The sequence below is a fragment of the Nyctibius grandis genome, chromosome Z, assembly GCF_013368605.1.
Source record: "Nyctibius grandis isolate bNycGra1 chromosome Z, bNycGra1.pri, whole genome shotgun sequence".
Taxonomy (NCBI): Eukaryota; Metazoa; Chordata; class Aves; order Nyctibiiformes; family Nyctibiidae; genus Nyctibius; species Nyctibius grandis.
The window spans coordinates 92,182,958-92,203,616 of NC_090695.1; the positions used below are offsets into that span (position 1 = coordinate 92,182,958).

Below are 20,659 nucleotides of genomic sequence, written 5' to 3' on the forward strand. Positions count from 1 at the left end.
CCTGTTCAGCCACTTTTTGTCCAGAAGATGGGGCAAGGTGCTTCCTTTTTAATGAAGGGGCCAGTCATTGCTTTTCTACTGGTAATGAGATGTATCAGTCGTTACAGGCTCAACAATTATCATAAATGTAAATGCTTATGGTAGTGGTTTTGTTCTTTAAGCATCTTTCAGCCCAAAAACCTAACATGTGACTTTCTACCAACTATGTACCAGGGAACCCTCATGTATAAAAAAAGCCTTTGGTGTTAAAAGGAAATTACATTTTTTAATAAATAACTTACTTTTAAAACAACCCTCCAGCATCAGATAGAGAGTAATCAGAGAGTAATTTATCTGTTTTGCCTTTTTTTTAAAAAGTAAAAAATTTAAAGCTTTCTATTTTTAGGCAGCTGCCCAACAGCTACTTTTATACAGCATATAATAACAGTATTTGTGTGAAAGAAAGAGGGAAGGGTTCAATTCGAGAATGAAGGTCCTATTTGGATCTAGTTTTGTTTTGTTTTGTTTTTGTTTTTTTCAAAATGCACATTCTCTGGGCGGTAGCTGTTGTACTGGGATTTGGAGCAGTGAAAGAATGAATATGTAAATAAGTCAGATTAGTCTCAGGAGCAGGGAATATTTTAAGTAATGTTACAGACTAAGCCAGTGTAAAAATGTGGGTAAAGATCATGCAGATTTTGACTGTTGCTCAATCAGTCAATGAGCAATTCTGCACTTACGTTTTTCTGAGGGTGTCTCCTTTAAATAAGGCACAAACTTATAAACACATTCCAGATTTATTTTACTTTGGTAGCTGAAGATCTGGAGCCTAATTGTAATTAAAAGTAGCTGTTTGTGGCTGGTTTATAGACCTCCCAAAGCTGAAACTAGCAATGGGAAAGCGAGCACATCTTTGCTGTGATAGATACTGCTGTCTATTGAATGCATGGCAAGCCTTTTCAAAACTGCTGTGATTTATTAATAACTTTGATTGTTTTGATTGACAAAGGGGCAACTGAGCAAATGGTAAATCATCATGGATATGGTAATGCACCTCTGATCTCTGAATGGCATTTAAAGATTCAGGACTTGTTCCCAAGTGACTGAAGCAGTGGGGTGGGAATTGAGGTCTTCCAGCTTTTTGTAGCAGATGCGCAGTACTCTGCTTTTGGATGAGGTATAACTTAAACTGTGCTGTTGGAGCAGTCACCTGTGGAGTATTCTGCTCTTACAATGGTCAAAGGAATGCTGTATGTTGGATAATCATTGCTGGAGCCATAGAGGGATCAGGCTGGGCGAATTGACTGGTCTAACTCAAACCGAAGCGGAAGGATAATTACTGTCTCCTGTGGGTTAGCCGATACATTCAGCAGTGGCTCAAAGCTGTCTCACCAGGGCCAGCAGACGCTTTTTAATGGCTCTGATGTTGCTGTGGTGCTCCTGGAGGTGATGTGGAGCAACAGCAGCGGATTTTTGTTTACCCCAAACATGCACCTTGCACTCCATTACGCTTTCTAGGTATGTAACAGTCAACAACCATGGAACTAGTCTTTGCAATGGCTGTGGCCACTGTGTGTAGACTCATTAAATTCTACACCCACTTGGCAGTCAGTCCTTGCTGATTAGATTATTTTTGGAGTCTGCTGTGATCACAGAGCGGGCAGGATTTGCCTAAGAGGAAATGTCATAAGAATAGGATGGAAAAGAAGAGTGAATTCTGTTGCTTAAAGGCTGGTGCTGGAAGAATAGAAGACATAATGCACTAATCAAATTCTGACAAGGTATTAAGGAGGAAAGAAGGGAAAGCATTCTTGAGCTGCCAGCACTAAAGCTGGATGCCTGAAAAATAAAGCAGTTATTATGCATAAACGTAATTTTGATTTAGCTGGCATAACCGAGGGATAAGTCATACAACTTTAGCAGCCATAGACGTTAATGCATGCGAGAATGGGCCTCACACATGCTGGTGATGCCAAGAAATCAGGGAGACCACCTGTTCTGAGATAAAGGACAATGCAAATAAATACAGATCGCTAATCTTGCCCAGCTAGTATCAACACAGGTAGCACACGTTGCATGTGATGCACATTGACATGATTATATGAATAAAGCATGTAAAAGCAGGCCTGACCTGCTTTTATCAGAGAAATATAGGTAACGGGGTGTGATCATAATCAAGAACTGTTTAGGGACAGCTTTTCATTGTGATCAGCGAGGTCTAGTTGTCTTTCCTTCACTGTGATATTTATGTAAATATAAGTTCTTTAAACAGAAGCCGATTCTTAGACTACAGTGAAAGGCAGGTGATCCACCTCTGAATTGCACTCTGCAGTATGGCTCTGGTGCAGCCATGGTGGCAGAGATGGGGAGATCAAAGCTTTGTACATGTCAGTCAGGGACTGGCTTGCCGAGTCCTCTTCCGATATGTTTTCTGAGAGACTACAGAGTAGAAGCAGAGAATGGAGACTGAAGAGAAATAAATAGGCAGGGAGAAGGGAATGACCAAGAGACAGGAAAATAACAACGAGTGAAAATGTGAACAAGACCTTGTCTTGTACTACACATCTTAGGCGATCTTCTTTTCTCCTTTTTGCTTCCATTGTCTGAGCTTGGCAGGAAGAGTAGGACAAGTGTGGTAAGCCTGGAAATACTAAGTTACAAGCTCTAGCAGGATTGACATCAGTATGTTAAGATGTCTCTTGACTCCTCCAATTTTCTTTCCCGTCATATCTTACCTTAATATGTTTGTTATACTTCATAAGACTTCTTAAAATGTAAAGTCTTTAGATGTGTAGGATTTGCAAACATTGATGTAGAAAACACTTGTTCAAGGACCAAGTGTGTGAAGTACTGACCCGGCTTGGCTCCCAGGCACGAGACTGTCTCTAGCCCAGCTCAGCATCTCTCCCGTTTGCCATGTGCAGGCTCAGAGCATGCACAGAGGTTAATGAGCACCACCTCGTGGCTCCTTGGCTGTGGACAAGGTCCCTGGGGTTGCTGGGGAAGGGGTGATGAGTGGTTCTTCAGTGCCAGGAGGCTGCAGGATCAGGTTGAGAGTTAACTGTGTTCCCACAGAACATAATGTCCTGTTGGCATGCTGTTGGGTTCTACAATGTGTGTGCAAGCTACACAGACAAGCTGAGGCCGTAAGTACATAAAAAATCAAGCCTGTAAAAACACTTGTAATCATATTTTATGAAAAAGGCTACCCCTCTTACACTGCTGAGTTAGCTGGCAGGTTGACTATGAGGATTTATTGATAGGTGGCTAAATCCTGCCCTGCAGTGCAAAAATCGAGAGACAAAATGTCAGCAGCAAAGTCAAGGAAGTTTCCAGCGCTGCCCCTTCCAGCCCCTCTGTTGTTTTGTGTCCCCTCTGTGACTCCTCTGGTTCCCACAGGTGAGCATAGAGCTGCTCTGAGATGACCCAAACCCCTTGCATCCTGCCAGGGTATCTTGTACATGAGCCTTCATCCCGCTGCCATCTTTCCTAGTGCACTTCTCCACAGTGGAGGTTCAGTTCTCTGGAAAGATCTTCCCCTATAGTCTTAGTTACCTCATCAAGCTATGAATAGGTCCCATTGGCATCGCTGCCTGAATCATATCCACCCATGCTAAACCTTATGTAGATGCCTTCTATCATGTAGAAACCTCAGAAAGTGGATCCTCAAATGAATAAAGGATGCAATTTCAAACAAAGCAGTCCTTTGGGATTTGAAATATCCTGCAGTGCTCTATCCATTGGGACACAGGAGTCTCTAAGTGCACAGTCAGAGCCTATTAGAATTATGCTTATTCTAAGAGAATAAACCAGTTTATCCTGACAGGCTACAAGTTACAGAGGATTTTGTGACTAAATCAGAGTTATTCATACCAATTTAATATTTTCAAAAATACAGAAAAATAAGAAAAGATTTCACGTGATGGACAACCTGAGTGGGCTGTGTGAGAGCTCTAGAGACAGATTATGATACCATCGGGAAAAAGCTTAAAAGGAACATAGCAGAGTGAGTTCAAACCATGGTAAATGTGGTGGTGTTGTTACTGTTATTAATACTATTCCCACAAATGTGTGAGATGTCGTAGGTATTTCTCAGACATACAAGAAAGGATTGTATTTGGCCAGCTAGTTCACAGTGGGATATGAGCTTTTTTTCATTTTGACATGGAAACAAATAAAATAAACACAATATCGGCAATTTGTTTCCTGTTGAGAACTTGTTATGTAACTATTCTGGCTTTCTTTCCTCATAAAACAGGGTGGGGAAGATGATAGCTGTAGAGAAAAGAATAATATAAAAACATTCAGCCATCCTGCAGTAGTTCAGAGAATCACCTTCAGCAGGTACAGAAGTGACGTCCTTGAACATATATAGCGTCACAGCAAAAGTTCTTTATCACATACCATACTTTGATAAAAGAGAGAAGAATCAATAAAGCCGAGAATGTAGATGGAACAGCTGATGCTGCATAGAGTTCTTAGGAGGCAAAGGGTATTTGAAAAGAATATAATAAGCAATCCAAGTTTCCCAAGTCCTCTATAATAAGCCATGTTCAATTTCAGTTACCAAGGGTGGGCCTACAGGAGGGTTACTCCTGATTTATACCAAGATAAGTAAGAATAGAAAATGCAAGCACTTAAGGAATGAAAATTTAGCTGTAAGGTTGTAGAGGATGAAATGTCAACCAATAATTACTTTAGGCAATGGAAGAAAGTGTATTAACGTTTGAAAAGGGAGAGTCAAACTACACTATTAGGTGACGTGCTACTGCGCTGGAGCCAGTGCAGCACAAGGGGACTGGAGAGGAGGAGCTGGTCCAGTGAGGTCCCATCATGTGTGTCCTCCCACACATCAGGATGGCCAAATACAAATCACAGCTGTCTGGGATGAGAAGTAGAACATTTAGCTATGTCTCACCCAATGCAACATGCACTGCCCAGGCAGATGTCTTCTTTCAGAGGTGAAACTGAACAATTGGCAAAGCTCCAGCGTTTCACAGAATTGTAGAAAAAACCTCCGAAGCCAACTCTGTGCAGCAATGGGGATGTGCTGGGAGGAACCCACTGGTTCCCTGCTGGCGGAACCCTTTGGCAATCAGAAAGCTCTGTGAAGCATGGGATCCATACACAATAAATAGAGAGGAAGAGAGATCTAGTCTTGTTTCAAACCTCTTTAGGTATATCCAAAACATTTATTGACCACAGAATAATTTTCTTACTTAGTTATACAACTCTTCCATGGGTATATCAGTTCCATCTTAAAACTATTCAAGTTCCTTGCCCTTACTGCTCTCTTTGAAAGATCATGCCAACGTGTGATCTCCTTGTATAGTTAGAAAGATTTGCTTTAGTTTTCAGTCTAAACATAGTGCCGATCAGATTAGAAAAATTTGATCTCACAGTCATGTTAATCTTTAACTTAGTTCTCTTTCCATGCTATTTATCTCAAAATCTATGTATAAAGGACTTGCATATTGTTTCTCCACTGTCACACTGAACAAACTATGCTCTTTTTATCTCCCCCTAAGACTGATATTTCTGTAATCATTATAATAGTCAGTCTGCACTGATTCCAGTTTAAGCTAATCTTTTTTCAACACTGTTGACTGGAATTGTGTAAGTATTTCACACAAAATCCTACCAGTGCCTCATCTAAAAGTCCCAATATTTCCTTCTCTACTAAAAATCTCACCTAACCCATCTGAACATTACATTATTTGTTTCCACAGCTGTGTCTTACAGGCAGCTCAAGCACACTGACAGTCTATCAGAACACTCAGATCTTTTTCCTTCTCTGTTGCTTCCAGCCGGTGAATCCCAAGAACATGACTTTGCAGTTCATGCTATTAAATTTCTATCACTGCAGGCAAGAAGGTCATCTAATTTCAGTGTGATGAGCTGGTCCTTCTCAGTATTGGCAATCCCTTCCAGCCTTGTATCACATGTAAACTTTTTGAGGCTGGTCCTGATCATTATTTCTAGTTCATGGAAGTATACATTAAATGGTATTGCTCCAAAGGCTGATCCCTGGGGGACACCATAGGGTAATTTGCTCCATTCTTATAACTCCTTTTTTATTATAACCTGTTGATCCTTGTTCACATTGCTTTTGTATTAATCCCTATCATCTCCACTTTCAGTAATGATTTCCTATGGAGCACTGCATCAAACGATCTCTTTCAACTTCCACAGACTGAGTTCACTGCATTATTCAATTCTAAAAAGACAATTATCTTACTCAAAATATACTAGCTCAGTTTGACATCCTATACTTTGGTAAACCATGTATTTTTTCTCATATTCTCTTTGCCTCCCTACAATTAATTGTTCTTTCTTTCAAAATTTGTTCTAAGACTTAGCATTATACTCAATTTAAAAAATACATTTTAGAATATGTATACTTTCTAAAAATACATTTTAGAATATAAACATTGTATTTGCTATACTGAAGTCCTAGGCAAGCTTTCATTCAAATTCATTAAACACTGGCTGCTTTTACTTCTAATTTCATATACCAGTTATTTCAATGTGCTAGGGAAGAGATTCTATGTACCCTTCAATGGTTTTTGCATTAAGAAATACAATTTGTTTCTCCTAAGGTAGTGATATTTCTGTTATCCTACTGCTGTTATTTCCTTTATATATCATTCCCCTCTGTCATCAGCCTTATGTAAATCAAAGCAAAGGTCCTCATTGCTCACTCTGAAGTAACACCATCTCTTGTTAATTAATTGATTATTAAAGAAATCTATCTTTTACCATCTCTGTGTCTTTGATGGAGCTCTGCCATCATTGGTGGCATTTATTTTCTGCATTATGTCTGGGAAGTTAAATTTGTCCATAAAGAAGGAATTATTTTCCTGTAATTTTACATCCCTTATAATTTATTTAAAAGTTTGAATAAAGGAAGGAGGCTGTAAAAGAACTTCAGCACTATCCTTCTGGGACAGTTTGTCTCTTGTCCCAGTAATTTCCACTGAAACAGAACCTATTTCATTTGTCTGATCACAGGAGATTTCTTCACACTCAGCCATTTCTTTAAAGTTCAGTGACACCCTTCCTCCTCTGCTCTCATTTCTGTCTTTCCTAAGCAGCTCCCTACATAGTGCATTAGTGGGAATATTCTGGCCCCAGCTGAAGTGCAGGAGGCATCTCCATGCTCCAGCAGAGTTGTATATAGACCTTGGAGCTTCTGATTTCCAGTACTGCCTTTGGCATTGCCATTCTGTCCATGCAAGGCAGTTTTCTAAAGAGACGGGGCACGTCTGATGCATGCAGAAGAGAGGCTGTGTGCTGCCAGTGGTTAGCTGGTAAGTGAATACTTTTCACAGTCAAAGATGGTCAGAAACAGACATTTGATAATAATTTAGTTGTCTGTCTGAACACCCTGACTCCGTAGGTCCTCAGGCCCTGACTGTCCACTCAGGATTATCAGAGAGAAGTATTAATATGAAGTCAGAGTACAGAAACACTGTTTCATGCGTACTGATTTGTTCCCCTGTGGATGTAGTTTTTTCAGTATTTCTTTGGCACCCAGAGCCAATGAGAATAGTCAGGGCATTTCCTACACAGAGATCTGTTTGAGCTAACGAGTCATCTTCGTGTCTTATTTGCTTTTCACTTCTTCAGAGAAATTACTTTAGCCACATCATGAAGGCATTCACTGAAATTATAAATTTCAACAGGGCCAGAGGCCAGGGGAGAAATGCACTCCCACATACCTGATCCCCTGAATCCACCAGAGATTTGCTTCTCGACAGCGTGTGCAACATCAAACAAAAAATAAAGGACTTGTAGAGAAACAACATTGCTGAAGTTCTTTTCACCCCAGTCACTGGTGGCTGCACACACCCAGCTGCTGTTGTTGGGAGTGCCTCCAGACAGACCTGGATGGCGCAAAGCATTTTTCAAATGTTTGCACAATGAAGAATTGCCATCACAGGGTCAGGAGCAACTGTTTTCAGAAAGTAAATATTGTGCATTTCTGTGTTGGATAACATCTAAGGGCAACACGCATTGTAGCTGGAGCCTGAAGGGAAAGCATGGCAGTGAGTGGAAAGAGATATTCTTGTCTCCTGAATCAGGATGAGACTTCTGCCGGGCCGTTCAAGTAATGCTTTCCCTTTCATCTGTTACTACTGCTGCAATGCATCATGCTTAATTTTTCAGAGATGTAAAATTAAATTAGAAAGGGGGAGAGCAGCAAAAGGTTCAGTGAATTGGAGCAAGAGTAATAATTTTGTATCTGACTCATCTTCAAACCATTACATCAGATCAAAAATAGCTCAACTCCTCTTCAAAGATAAGTGCCAGCAACAGCATCCCAGCAGTTTCACAATGTTCACAGTTTAGCAGCTCTGGTCAAGACTTCTGCATTTCTCCAGGTAGCAAGAACAGCCTTCTTTAACTGCAATGTTATTAATTCAGATACAATAACTCTCCTGCCTGTGTCTGATAACACTTTTTGACCATGTTTCACTACCGCTGTTCTCATACCTTTCCATTGTAGTATGTTACCTACAGAAAGGACTGGCACTTACCTGGCATATTGTATCTGCAGAAGGTTTTAATAGGTCTTAATTAGTGGTTCTCAGAGCATATTAGGAGGTCATTTCTCAATAGAAAGTATAGGAACAGCAAGTTTAGTATTGGAATGTCCCACTGATATTTCTGTGGGCTCTGTTTGATGTTCAGAATGGTTTTTGAACATATGTTTGGTCAGAGTCATGTCTTTTGAGGAGTTTGGGGATTGACTACTGCAAAAGGACAGTATGGCTTAAAGACGTAGGAGCAGTGCAATAGTGTTTCTAAAACGATAGAACGGTTTGTAAAACAGTTCTGGCCTGATGGTAACAAATTTTATATGCCTTCCTCCCACTAGCTGAATGGCAGGAAACTGTCTGAAGTTTCTTGTCTTCTTGGCAAGGCACCAGATAGTCTGCATGAGGCTCTAAGAGTGAACATCTAGAATGAAGACAACAGGAAACACAGGCACAAGGACATAGAATGAGTTGAGGAGAGCTGAGCATGGAGCTAACTGGATAGTGCTAATATTTGTTACATTGCATGGTGTCATCCTTAGCTTGCTTCTGGCTGGAAGGGACAGCCAAAGGGAAATTTATACTTCCAGTGAATGAGATTGGAGGTGATGTCGATATGAAATGGTTAACTTGAGGAAGTGATGGAATCCATCTAGAATAGGACAAAGCCAGCATCCTTCCTTAACCTCAGGAGTGGCTTGACTGCTAACAGATGTGCAGCACACGTGAAGTCCTTGGTTTGCCTTCTGCCTAACTTCATTAGGAACCAAAACATCTTTTGCCTGTGGCAACTCCATTGAAGTCAACAGATTTGCATGCAAGAGTTTGGAGCAGAGTCTGGTACGCTGTCTGTTGCCATTTCTTTTTGCATGCCTCTACAGATAGGTGGGTGAGACAGGAGTGTTGTTTCACATGGGGGAAGAATTACAGGTGGGAAATGATAGCTGAAATAAACACTTGATCTTCTGCCGACAATTTTAGGATGGGGAGTGAACATGAGTCTTACCTAAGGTTGGTGAGCAGATCCAGCTTGTGTGATTCATATTGAGTAATTCCATGCAGTTTGTATAGTGCTACTTGGGTTGTAAGCTCCATTGAGTAGATAGGATTTTGCCCACAACTTCAGCTCTTAGGCAGTATGTCACTGCAAATACTACCATAATTAAATGCTGATGAAGAAAATTGGGCAAATGTGTGCTCTGTTTCTGAACATCATCTTTCAGCTCCAACTCAGGTGGAGTTTTGTACATGCAGCAGTATGTGTGATGGCTTAACTCTGACAAAACAAACCTGAAACATTTATTATTCTATGGGCACAACTACATGCTATGTATCATGTTTCTTAAAGATACCAGTGCAAGTATATGATAGTTTTAATGGTACTATCATTAATACTATTTGTATTTTAATAATACCTAACTCCCAATATATGTCCCAGGTCCAATTAGGGATGACTGAATGGTTTGGAAAAACAAGTAGTTTTGGTGCCTTCACAGTCAAGGCAGTTACCAGTTCAGCTATTTATAGCCTACAGCATCAGTCCAGGTCTTTCCAAAGCATTATACTCACATCATGTTTTCAACAAAAAACTTTGCAATGGGAACTTTCATTCTGATTTTAACTCTTTCAGGCAGTATTACCAAATCAGGACTGTGATCCTGTAAGATGCACGTAAGTCAACGTTGGGACCCATATATAGTTGAAGTTCTGACTGCAGAATCTAAGTGCAAAGACTCAATTGACTTCTGGGATAGAGAAGCCTTATTCAGTATCTCACATCTTGTTCTATAATCTGAAGATACATAATGTGAGTTTCCAGCAGATGTTTGCTTGAGGGTTGAGCAGAAGGCTAACATCCTAGCCTGTTACTTTATTTCACCATAGATTCATTAGCAGTTAGGAAAAATGTTTTATAAGTGATTTCATATTTGTTTGTTCAAAACTGTATTGTAATGTGAATTACATGCCAGTGAAAATACAGAATAATCTTTCCTGTTTACAGAACCAAAGCTGCACAGTCTAGACCTCAATGTCCCCAGAGTCTGTGGTATTTATTTAAAGCTTCAGTTTTGACCTAGATCCAGTTCTCATCTCTGAAAGCTACATAAAGTTCTGACTTGCAGCAATTTTCTTCGTAAGGTCATTAATGTATATGTATGTAAAACCAAGAATTCCAGCCTCTTATCACATGAACTATATGATCTTTTCAAGAAGAGTCATTGTTTCTGCATAAAGATATGCACAGGACATTGCATGCAGGGGAAAAAAAGTGTGTTCCATATATATTTCTTATTAACTGCTTTAACTTGACTTATCTGGTTTTATAAGCAGCATTGTCAGGAGAATTAATTGCATCAGAGTCAGTGGAGAGAAAAATCAAGGAAGAATTCTACTCACAACAAATTAAGCTTTAATACTGCAAAGTTGTCATTAAGGGTATCAAAGGCTGTTGAAAGTCATGTTGCTGGGAGTAACTAGGGGGCTTGTTAATGCCGTCATGAGCATCTTTCTGACAGAAGCTCACTTTTGGGAAATGCGATATGAACTTCTCCTTAGGTTCTCATCTCATTCCCATACTGTGTTTATTTCACTCTTAGTGTGCTTCCTCTTTAATTTCTCAGTTAGGAACTCATTTTTCAGCATCTACAAAATTATATAATGAATGATGAGCAAATCTGAAAGGAGTCTTAATTGAATGCAAGTTACATCTTCTTTTCCTATTTTTGGAAATGGTAGATTCCTCGACTAATTTGAGTTGAGGCCCTTGTATAAATAAGGTCATATTGTGCTTCTAAGCATAGTCACAACACAAGGCAGATCCCTAATTTCTGCTTCTTGTAGTTCCATTTTGAAAGACGCTGTTTTCTTCCTAGCATGTCATTTTTTAGGAGAGTAAGCCCTAAGTGGGTGTATTTCTTCCTTTCCAGTAATCTCTACAACATCTTATCAGTCTCTTAGGGGCTGACCCTTCATTCTGTGAATGGCTGGAACTGCTACTGAAGTCTGTGGCAGTTAAAAATAAGTGCAGAATCAAAGAGATATTCTGCTGGCAGCTTAAAGGCTTACAGAATTTGTAGCACTAACGTAGACATTGTTTCTTTGGGATTTTACATGCATTCGTATGTATGTCTATCACATGCAAATCTACCTGTGGAATTCCTTTTCTGTCCTTCCTCAATAATTCTTTTTTTTTTAAGATTGGGCAGGAGCCTGAGCTCTTTAGCCAAATGCAGTAACATGAAGCAAAAAGCAAAAGCATATCAATAATAATGCATTAAGCAGAACACATGAATGCCTGTTCTACTTCAAATCCATTTGACTACGTCTCATTTATGCTAAGATCGCTATACACTGATCATGCAGAAAACAATCAGACCCAGCAGAAGAGTCTCTTTTCTTTTCCAGAGTGGTGTAAATAAACCTGGCTATAAATAATAGCTGTTCCCAGTATTTCCTGGGCCAGATGATAAATTGGACTCAAAATTACATACACAAAATGCACGACCAATTGCATATTTTAATTTATAATTATCACAAGTGCATATGCTAGTTGCTTGTTAAGCAGTAGTAGTAAAATAAAAAAAACTGTTTCAGTTTTTGTTGTTCGTGCATTTGCAGCATACAACAACTAATTTATTGGTCCTCTGAATGTAATGAATATTCTTTCTCTATGTGAATGATCTATATATATCTATATCTATAAATCATTAAATGCAAGATTCTTTCCACATGGGGTCGGCAAATCCGTAAGTTATTATGTACCTGCTGTGTTCCAAACAGTGACCTTCATATCTATGTCTTACTTAGCGGGCTGAGCATTTCTCTGATACTCTGTAATGTCTTGCAATTCTATAAAGCAGTACAAAACTGCTGTATAGAAGGTAGCAAATTAAAGGTAGCAAATATTCAGAGCCATCTGGAGATGTACTTAATTTCTCAGTGGTGGACAAAACTGTATTTCAGACAAGGACAGGAATGACAGAGCAGAAAAGCAGTTAGAGCACATATGGGAAGCAATATCCACAGGCGAGCTCTTTGGGCACTAAACCAATCCATGGCAGAGCTCCTGTGTGTTTCTCACTCAGAGTTTACTCTAACTATAAGGAGAACTGTCTACATTAATTGAGCCACCTGCATAAGTGCTGCAGCACCAGAGCCTAGAGAGAAGGTTAGCCTGGGTTCAAGCTTTAACTTGTGCTGTTCAGATCTCTGTGGGAGTCACTGGCAGGTGACGGTGGGGCACAGACAGCATCGCCCCCCTTTCAGTGATCATCTTGATGTTCTAGAGACCTTCTTTCTCCACGTTCTCTCCTATTAGCACCTCCTCTACAGGATGAGGCTCCCAATAGACAAGACCAGGAATCCTCAACGTGGATATTTCCTCTCCGGTGGGTCTGTGCAGGCAGGGAATCTACATCAGCACGGAGAATGTTAATAGATTGTGGCCAGGCTTGTGTTTGCCAGCTGGAGCAAAGCACATTGCAGCAAGGACATGTGTACAAGCCTGTTCCCAGCGGTGGGACCAGCTAATTGTTCAACACTGCCAGTGAAGAGGAAAGCTCTTGTTAGGATTCTGAGCTCCAACAACTGTAATCAAATACTAGGCAGAGGAAAAATCAGACATGATACACTGATGTTTCTCCTTATGCACAAAGAGCAGTGGAAGATTTTCATATAAGACAGGAGTATTTAACATGTGTAGGAATGTAACATGAGCTGTGTTAATTTGCTTGATAAAAATAACATTTTCTGTTACCTACATTCAGTGATTCAGCATTTTTGAGACACGTCTTTGACAAAAATAAATGCATCTAGAGGTTTGTGTGGGATGAAGATTATATTTGGGTCAAATTAAAAAGTGGTTCATACTGTGTTGGATGGTTAAGCTGTAAAATTAAAGGGTAAAAGTGAAAATCTTGCTTTTACCAGCTCAGCAGTAAACAGAGCAGGTGCAAGCCATGTTTCATCCGTGACCTCTGGGAAATGGTGATGTTAATTCCTGTTGTCTTCCTGTGCCAGATGCCAGACTCTCTGAATTTCTAATTGAGAGCACTAGCTAGAAAGACTGAAAAGGCACAACTGAGCATCTGGGTCGCATCAAAATGAGAATAGCTCTGTTAACTGCTGCATATTGTAATATCTCACTGTAGGCAACACCTGTGGTATGACTTTATAAATAGATAACCTGAGCTGTGTTCACACAAGGTTAATTCAGAAGTTGTCAGCTTGTTAGGCAGCTTTCCAGCCATGTGCTGATGGCACATGCTCATACACAAGAGGAAATCATGCTTTATGTTTAATGTTTATATGGTACATTATGACATAAAGTGGTTTTTTTTCCTTATCTTTAAAATTCCTAGTCTGCTTCTGCATTAAAAGGAAGTTTCAAGTAGACGTGATTTTAACATTTTCTAGTGTCTTGGAGTAGGTATGTCACCTGCCATGTTCTACAAACATTTGGATGGTCAAAATTACTTAGCACTGGTAGCATGCACTTGCAGAAGAATTAAAATTTTGGCAAAGGTGCTGTTAGCTGTTTTCTCACCTAGTTTAATCTATTATGATGTTTTTTCTCAGTTTACAGTGATAGTCACTGTACCCCATGGAGTTTACAGTGCTGAAACAGCACATCCTTTTGGTATTGTGTATGGACCTGAGTAAGTGATCCTCTTGCTGAACATCCTACAGCCCTTGGATTTTGATTAGCTTTGGATCTTTAGATTGAATTTCCTTCATGTTCAAATAATTTACATTTGGAAATTATGAAGAAAAAAATGCAACTTGTCAGCCACCACTTCATCCTATTTACTTGGTGTATATAGAGGTTGATTCATGAGATTCATAAATAGTCAGCAGTTTATCATCAAACCCCTTGGTACTGTTCAGAAATCATTTAGATTCTGTGTTGTCTGATAGACCATTAACATCCTACTAAAGCATATTTATTGGTTTCTACATGACTTTGATAGCAAAAGAAAACACCAGTTCTCCATAAGGCTAAATGCATTTTTTTATTTGGACATATTTTTCCTTTCCTGGATTGGAGAGGAAAATTATAACTACTGACATTTATTGAATGAAATTAGACCTTTTCAGTTTAGTCAAAGGTTTGAAAAGTGGCAAAGAGGTGAGCATTTTGAAAAATGTCTTTTGTGCTCAGATAGCTACTGCTCATACAAGATGGGATTATTCCCTGCATTTTCCTAGAGTTCATCCGTAAAAATATGAGACATATTTCTGCATATCCTGGCACACGAGTGATATCAATCACATAAGCAGCCCTACTCCCTTGTAGGATATAGCCAAAACAATATAGTGCAGCATTAAAGGACATGCAATAGTTCTATGAAACTGTAATGAGGGGGGAAAAGAATATCCCACATGGTGAGTTGAGGTCATTAAGTTGTTAGTATTGAAGATGAAAAAGCAGTTGCAGTAAGTATGATCCTCACTTAAATTTCCACTATCTTTTTATCTGTCTGTATTTTATAATCCTACTAGCAAAGCAACTTCGCCGGTAAGACTCCAAACTTTCAAATAATTTTGTAAACCTGTTTTCTGTTGGATTAGTTTTATTTAAAAGATGAGGAAGGGATTGTGGAAGATAGGAGGTCTTTGATTCTTGGATGATCTTTAGACTCTCAGACTGCAAGGATAAGGCAAATAAGCTACATATTTTAGGTCTGTTTGTTTTTTGTAAGTAACCAGTTAAAATTAATAAGTAAACTTTTAAAAAGAGACACTGTCCTTGATAGTGCTGAGGTTTTTTAAAATGCGTCTGCAATTTGTAGTGAGTTGTTCCTTGTCTGCAGCATAAGCTTTGCTCATTGGTTTTCGTTGCTTTCTCTGTAACAAATTCTCATTGAGGTATTTGTCCCTGCCCATGGCAGGGGGGTTGGAACTAGATGATCTTTAAGGTCCCTTCCAACCCAAACCATTCTATGATTCTATAATTCTATAATTCTATGATTTTACACCTCTTTCCGTTCTGATTACCAAATAGTGCAGAAATTTATGTCCAGTTACTACATTTGATGAATGGTTCTTGTTCTGAATTTTGTCTTTTGAACTCATAACTATTAAAAATAAAAGTATCAAAAATTATATTTTCCAGTGTACATGTGCTGGATATATTGGTTTGTTCTCCTTGCTCAACTGGCGAGATTCTTTGTGATCCTGCTTAATTTCTCTTGATTCACCTCTCACAAAAATTCATTCTTTTGATTAGCTCCATTGATTCCATAGGATGGTTCAGTGGACTAAAGTGAAATTAATTTGATCTAATAAAGTAAAGTAAATTTAAATGAATTGAATAAGACACATTTACAATTATGATCCCTCTTCGTATTTTAATGTTAAAACCTCTTCAAAGTACACCTGTTTGAAGCCAAAGTAGGTAGTGCCCTTCCAGATCAGGCCCATCAAAATATAGTAGGTATTCCTGAGTCAACAGAAATTAAATTTGTACTAAATTTTCCAGGACATTAGGGGCAGAGGCAAATCCAAATATAAACTATTTCTCAAGAAGAATGTAATTCCTTAATGAATTTACAAAGAGTGGATTAACAAGAGCTGCTGGATCTTTATTTAACACATTTTAAAATTAATATAAACTGAATTTTCTACCAGCAATACAAAATATGCCCTGCCATATTTTTCAGAGGTTCATTTCTCCATATGCAAGCTTAAGCATTTGTGGGAAGAAGTCAGAGAGTTCTGTTCTAAGCCCATTTTAGAGTGACAGACAGAAACTAAGGGGAAAACATTTGACTCAAATAAGCAAATTTCCTTTTCTGATTGTTTTAAACCCAGTTTTCTTTAGTCAATTTTCCTTGGGAGCTATGTAAAATCATTTTGGATGCTGTAGTATTGGAACTGAGAAAGATGCCTCCAGTTATACAAAACCACTATTAGGTCACTTAGGACTGAAAGTGGAGGTTAGAATCAGTGATATTTATTTTGTCTTTATCAGGTGGAGAAGCAGATCACTTCGTTAAATATAAAAGACAACACTGAGGGGAAAGAAAAGGTTTTATATGAAAGCATGAGAGATTTTTGTTTTGGGGGGAGGGAGAGCAGGGTTGTGTGTCTCAACATTCATACATACAGAAACTAATCTTTATGTGTAAAACAGTGACCTGGAATAGAGACCTTGGTCCTATAATCAGCTCTGTTCCTGATGCTCAGTGATTCTCTGTCCTGTAGTAAGCAAATTGTGAATCTTTGGGGGCTTTATTCACAGTTACACTGAAGACCTTTAACACCCCTCTGGCAACTTGCTCAGTCTGCTAGACAATATTCCTTCCACACCAATAACATTATCAAAAATATTGAAAAAAAACAACTGAAAATAAAACTATCAACATCCTTTAGTTGATCCAATTATCTGTCTCTAAAAAAAGGTTTTAACACCTCCCACACGCAACAGCAGCTTCAGTAATTTGGCAATGATAACAGCGCATAATCAAGAAACATGAGGCTGTGATATGTGGTAATACATCCCATTTTGTGTACAGGAAGAGTTTTGTTTAAGTAAATATATTTTCTTTTTAAGTACCTTTTGGATTACTTGGTATTAGGTTGCTCATCCCATTAGTCTCATCACGTTACTACAAATGTTTAACTGCAGAAATTGTAAACAGGTGAATTGTAACATTCCTGATGATGGCAGATAGGAGATTAGGCTTTGCATCTTTGTTTTTCTGTGATGTTCGTGGTGTATTTGAAGATAGGGAGTAACTGTGACTAACATGTAGAACAAAGGATTGGAAGGTTTGGTTATTTAGCTTCTACCAGTGACTAATGCACAGCTAACCTTACATGTACCATCGTTATAAAATAGTGGTCTGACAAGTCCTTTTAATGATATGCTGCCATAACTTCCCAGATGATATTACGACATGATGTTTTATCAGCAAATTACATCAAAGGCCTAACATTCAATTATGATAGGGTGGGTTGGGAAATAAAGCAGTCTGCTGTGTTTAAAATGCAATTAATTGGTTTCACTATTGAAATGAGAACACCCTTGCATTGTAAACCGGCTGATAGGCTACAAATGAAGTTTTAAACTTTATGTCTGTAGCTGCTATGAAGCTCAAAATTATTTACATATGGAATTTGCATGAAGTCAGTGACAGATGTCAGAAGTACCTTAGACCATAGACACTGCAGTGATAGGTACACTACATTTGCCCATGGAGTTATACCACAGTATAGTGTAGTTTGAATAACCATCATTAAAAAATGTGGCTATCATGTCAACTAGAAGGAGACACATTCATATCCAGAGGCCCCAGCCCTGGTGTCTGTACTCAGTGGAGGGAGATTTGATAGAGTGAAGAATGACGGACTAGCCTTAAAGTTTCCACTGGATATTTATAATATACATAGAGAAAGACCTGGCTGCATGCTTGTCACCAGTATCAGTTTTCCATCAGTCCAGAGCTATTTAAATTGAGATGGTGGTTGTTTGTGCATGAAAAAAAATTAATGTGTTACATATCACTGATTTTAAAGGGAAAGGACCACATTTTGCCTTCCCAGTCCATAAAATCTACAGACAGCCAGACAAGGAATACTTTGGGACTATTTATTGGTTTATATTGCTTTTAAAAAATAATTCACAATAAGCAGCTTAATGCATTAATAATAGTTTACTAAAACAACAAAAGAGGAGATTGTCTTCCATATCATTGTTCAAGTAAAATATTTCCCTTGGAAGAAAAACTTAATTAGAACATTTCAAAAAATATGGGTCATTTGGTAGTAGTTAGTGTCTTCAAGCCAGAGAGAGGATATCTAGGGGGTAGACACAGACTTGGTAAGAGGAGAGAAGTTTGATTTTAAGTACATTGCTGTGGTGGGAGAAAAATTACCCCAGAAAAAATTCTTAGCGACAGAGAGGGATTTAGGTTTGTGTTGTATCTTCCTAGACATCGTGTTCCAAGTACCACTTTGAGCACAAAACTTTCCTTTTGTGAAGTCCCAGGGGTGGACTCGCTGTACATTTCTTTGGACAATCTGTGCTCCCAAAGCCATTATATAATCTTGACATAATTAGCCTTTTTGCTAAATTATTTGGAAAATGGAAATCTAGTTTATTAGTCCTATGGTATTTCTCTATTTCCTCACTACATAGAGCCCCCGATTCCTTAGAATTAACACTTCCATTTATGCTACTTAAAACTGTCACCTCCTTTCCATGTCCTCTAAATTCAGCAGAATTACAAACCTAAACCTAAACCAGAATAATCATTATTTCTGAATCCTGCTTGTATCATTGATTTAACAAGGTCATTTCTAGTCTTGGACACGCACAGGCGGCAGAGGGTAGTTTACGCCCATCCTTGGGTCTAACTTGACGCTCAGTATCTCCCCTTCTGCAGGGGAGCAGGCCCGGCCCAGGCCCGGCCCAGGCCCGCAGTCCGAGGGAGCCGTACGGAGCAGCACGGAGGGGCCGTGTGCCCGCTCCCGCAGCCCGGGGACCGTGGCTGCTCAGGGGATGCTCTGCTGGAGGGCTCCGGGGCTTCTGAAGGAACCAGGCTCTGCCTTTTACAGCTTGAGTTTCCTTGCTCGGCCCCCGGCGCAGAGCCGAGCTGCGGGTGCACCGAGGGGACAGCGGAGCACGGACTGCCCCGGCAGAGAGCGCGGCCGCGACCCAGCGCCGGCTCAGTCCCCGCGGGGGTCCCCAGGCCCAGGCTGGCCTGGCAGAGCAGGACACCGCCGGGGTCCCGGAGACGCGAGGGCCTGTGCTCCTCCGTGCGGGGGATCCCCGCTGAGGGGCCTGTGCCTGCGGAATGGCCCGCCGTGACCTGGCCGTGCCGAGGGACCCAGGGCGCGTTAAGCACGTCCTCGGCGAGGCCCCCGCGCGCACTGCGGAGGGGCGCCGCGCCTCCAGGCGGCGCTCTTCCCGCTCCTGCCGCGTGTCCTGCGCACGGGCTCACCCAAGCCCCTCCTCCTGCTCCCGCCCCCGGGAACGGCGCCGCCAGCCGGTTGGCGAAGCGCGCCTTCAATCCGGGGGAAGCTCCACCCTCCTGTCGCGGGTGTGCGGCTTGATTGGCAAACGCGCTCCGCCGTTCTCGCGCCGCAGCCTTCGCTCGCCTTGGCTCGCCCTGTGCGGAGCGACTGGCTGATCTGGCTGTCAATCACAGATTAGCCCCGTCCCAGCCAGTGGTCCCGCCTCCTGAGCGTGAGGCACCGGTTGATTGGCGCATTGGGCTATCAATCAGCGACGCGCCCCACGCCCTCCCGGTCAGGTAGCCCGGAAGATGGCGGCGGCGTCCGCAGAGGCTGGTGGGGTTCTGTGAGGGGAGCGGGGCCGCCGGGTCCGATGCCGCGGGCAGCCGCGCCGCGGAGGCGGGGGGCAGCGGCTGCCGCGGGGGCTCGCCGGAGACGCTGAGAACCTCGAGCCCCTCGTTCGGCACCGAAGCCTCGGGCCAGGAGCGGAGGGCATGCAGCAGGGCGGGGGGCTCGGCGGGGCTGCCGGGCGGCGGGGCCGTAGCCCGCTGCCCCTCGGACCCCGGTGCCCGCTCGGGCTCGTTCTCCTGCTGTCGCTTCTCTTGGGGAGCGGCGAGGCGGTTCCGCTTCCGCGAGCAGGTGCAGGTGAGGCGCGGGAGGCGGCGGAGTGAAGCGGGGCTGGGGGAGCGGCTCCGCGGGGGGGGGGGCCTGCGAGGGGCAGCCTGGGAGCGGGGCAGCGACCGGGGCCGCGGTGCGAGGTGCCGCCGGTTGGCGCCCGGGGCTGCGGAGGCGCGGTGGTGGTGGTGGAGCGAGGGGGCTGCGGGTGGCCAGCCCGCCGTCCCTCCCCCGTGCTGCGGGCAGGGCTCCCCGCCGCGCTGGGCGCTCTCCCCTCGCCGAAGCGTCGGGAAGGGCGCGGCGGGTGGATGGGGCTCCCGTCTTGTAGGTCACGTCTTGTGCTTGTGGCACTGAGCCACATCCCGCTGGAGATACCTCAGTCTATAGACTGAACTACGTGCTTGTTCTGTGTGTGTGTGTGTGTACCCACATACAGTGTTTCTATAGTGGTTACCGTTCTAGCCTATACGGACCTGAGCCTGATTTTTCTTTTTCTTTGGCTGTGAATCACCGGGGCTCCCGTTCCTGGGTGGAGGCTCTTCAGGGCAGACGGTGCTTCCCTCCTT

The 20,659-nt window shown here is 41.7% G+C and overlaps 1 protein-coding gene across 1 annotated transcript in view; it reads left to right on the forward strand.

Annotated features, from left to right (window-relative positions):
• Positions 1-19,788: 19,788 nt before the first annotated feature.
• Positions 19,789-20,659, forward strand: part of LMTK2 (lemur tyrosine kinase 2) — a 42,825-nt gene continuing 41,954 nt past the window's right edge. Inside the window, exon 1 of the mRNA XM_068422311.1 lies at positions 19,789-20,123. Within this exon, the coding sequence (XP_068278412.1) occupies positions 19,973-20,123 (151 nt within the window). The 5' untranslated portion in view covers positions 19,789-19,972. The remainder of the gene's footprint in view (positions 20,124-20,659) is intronic.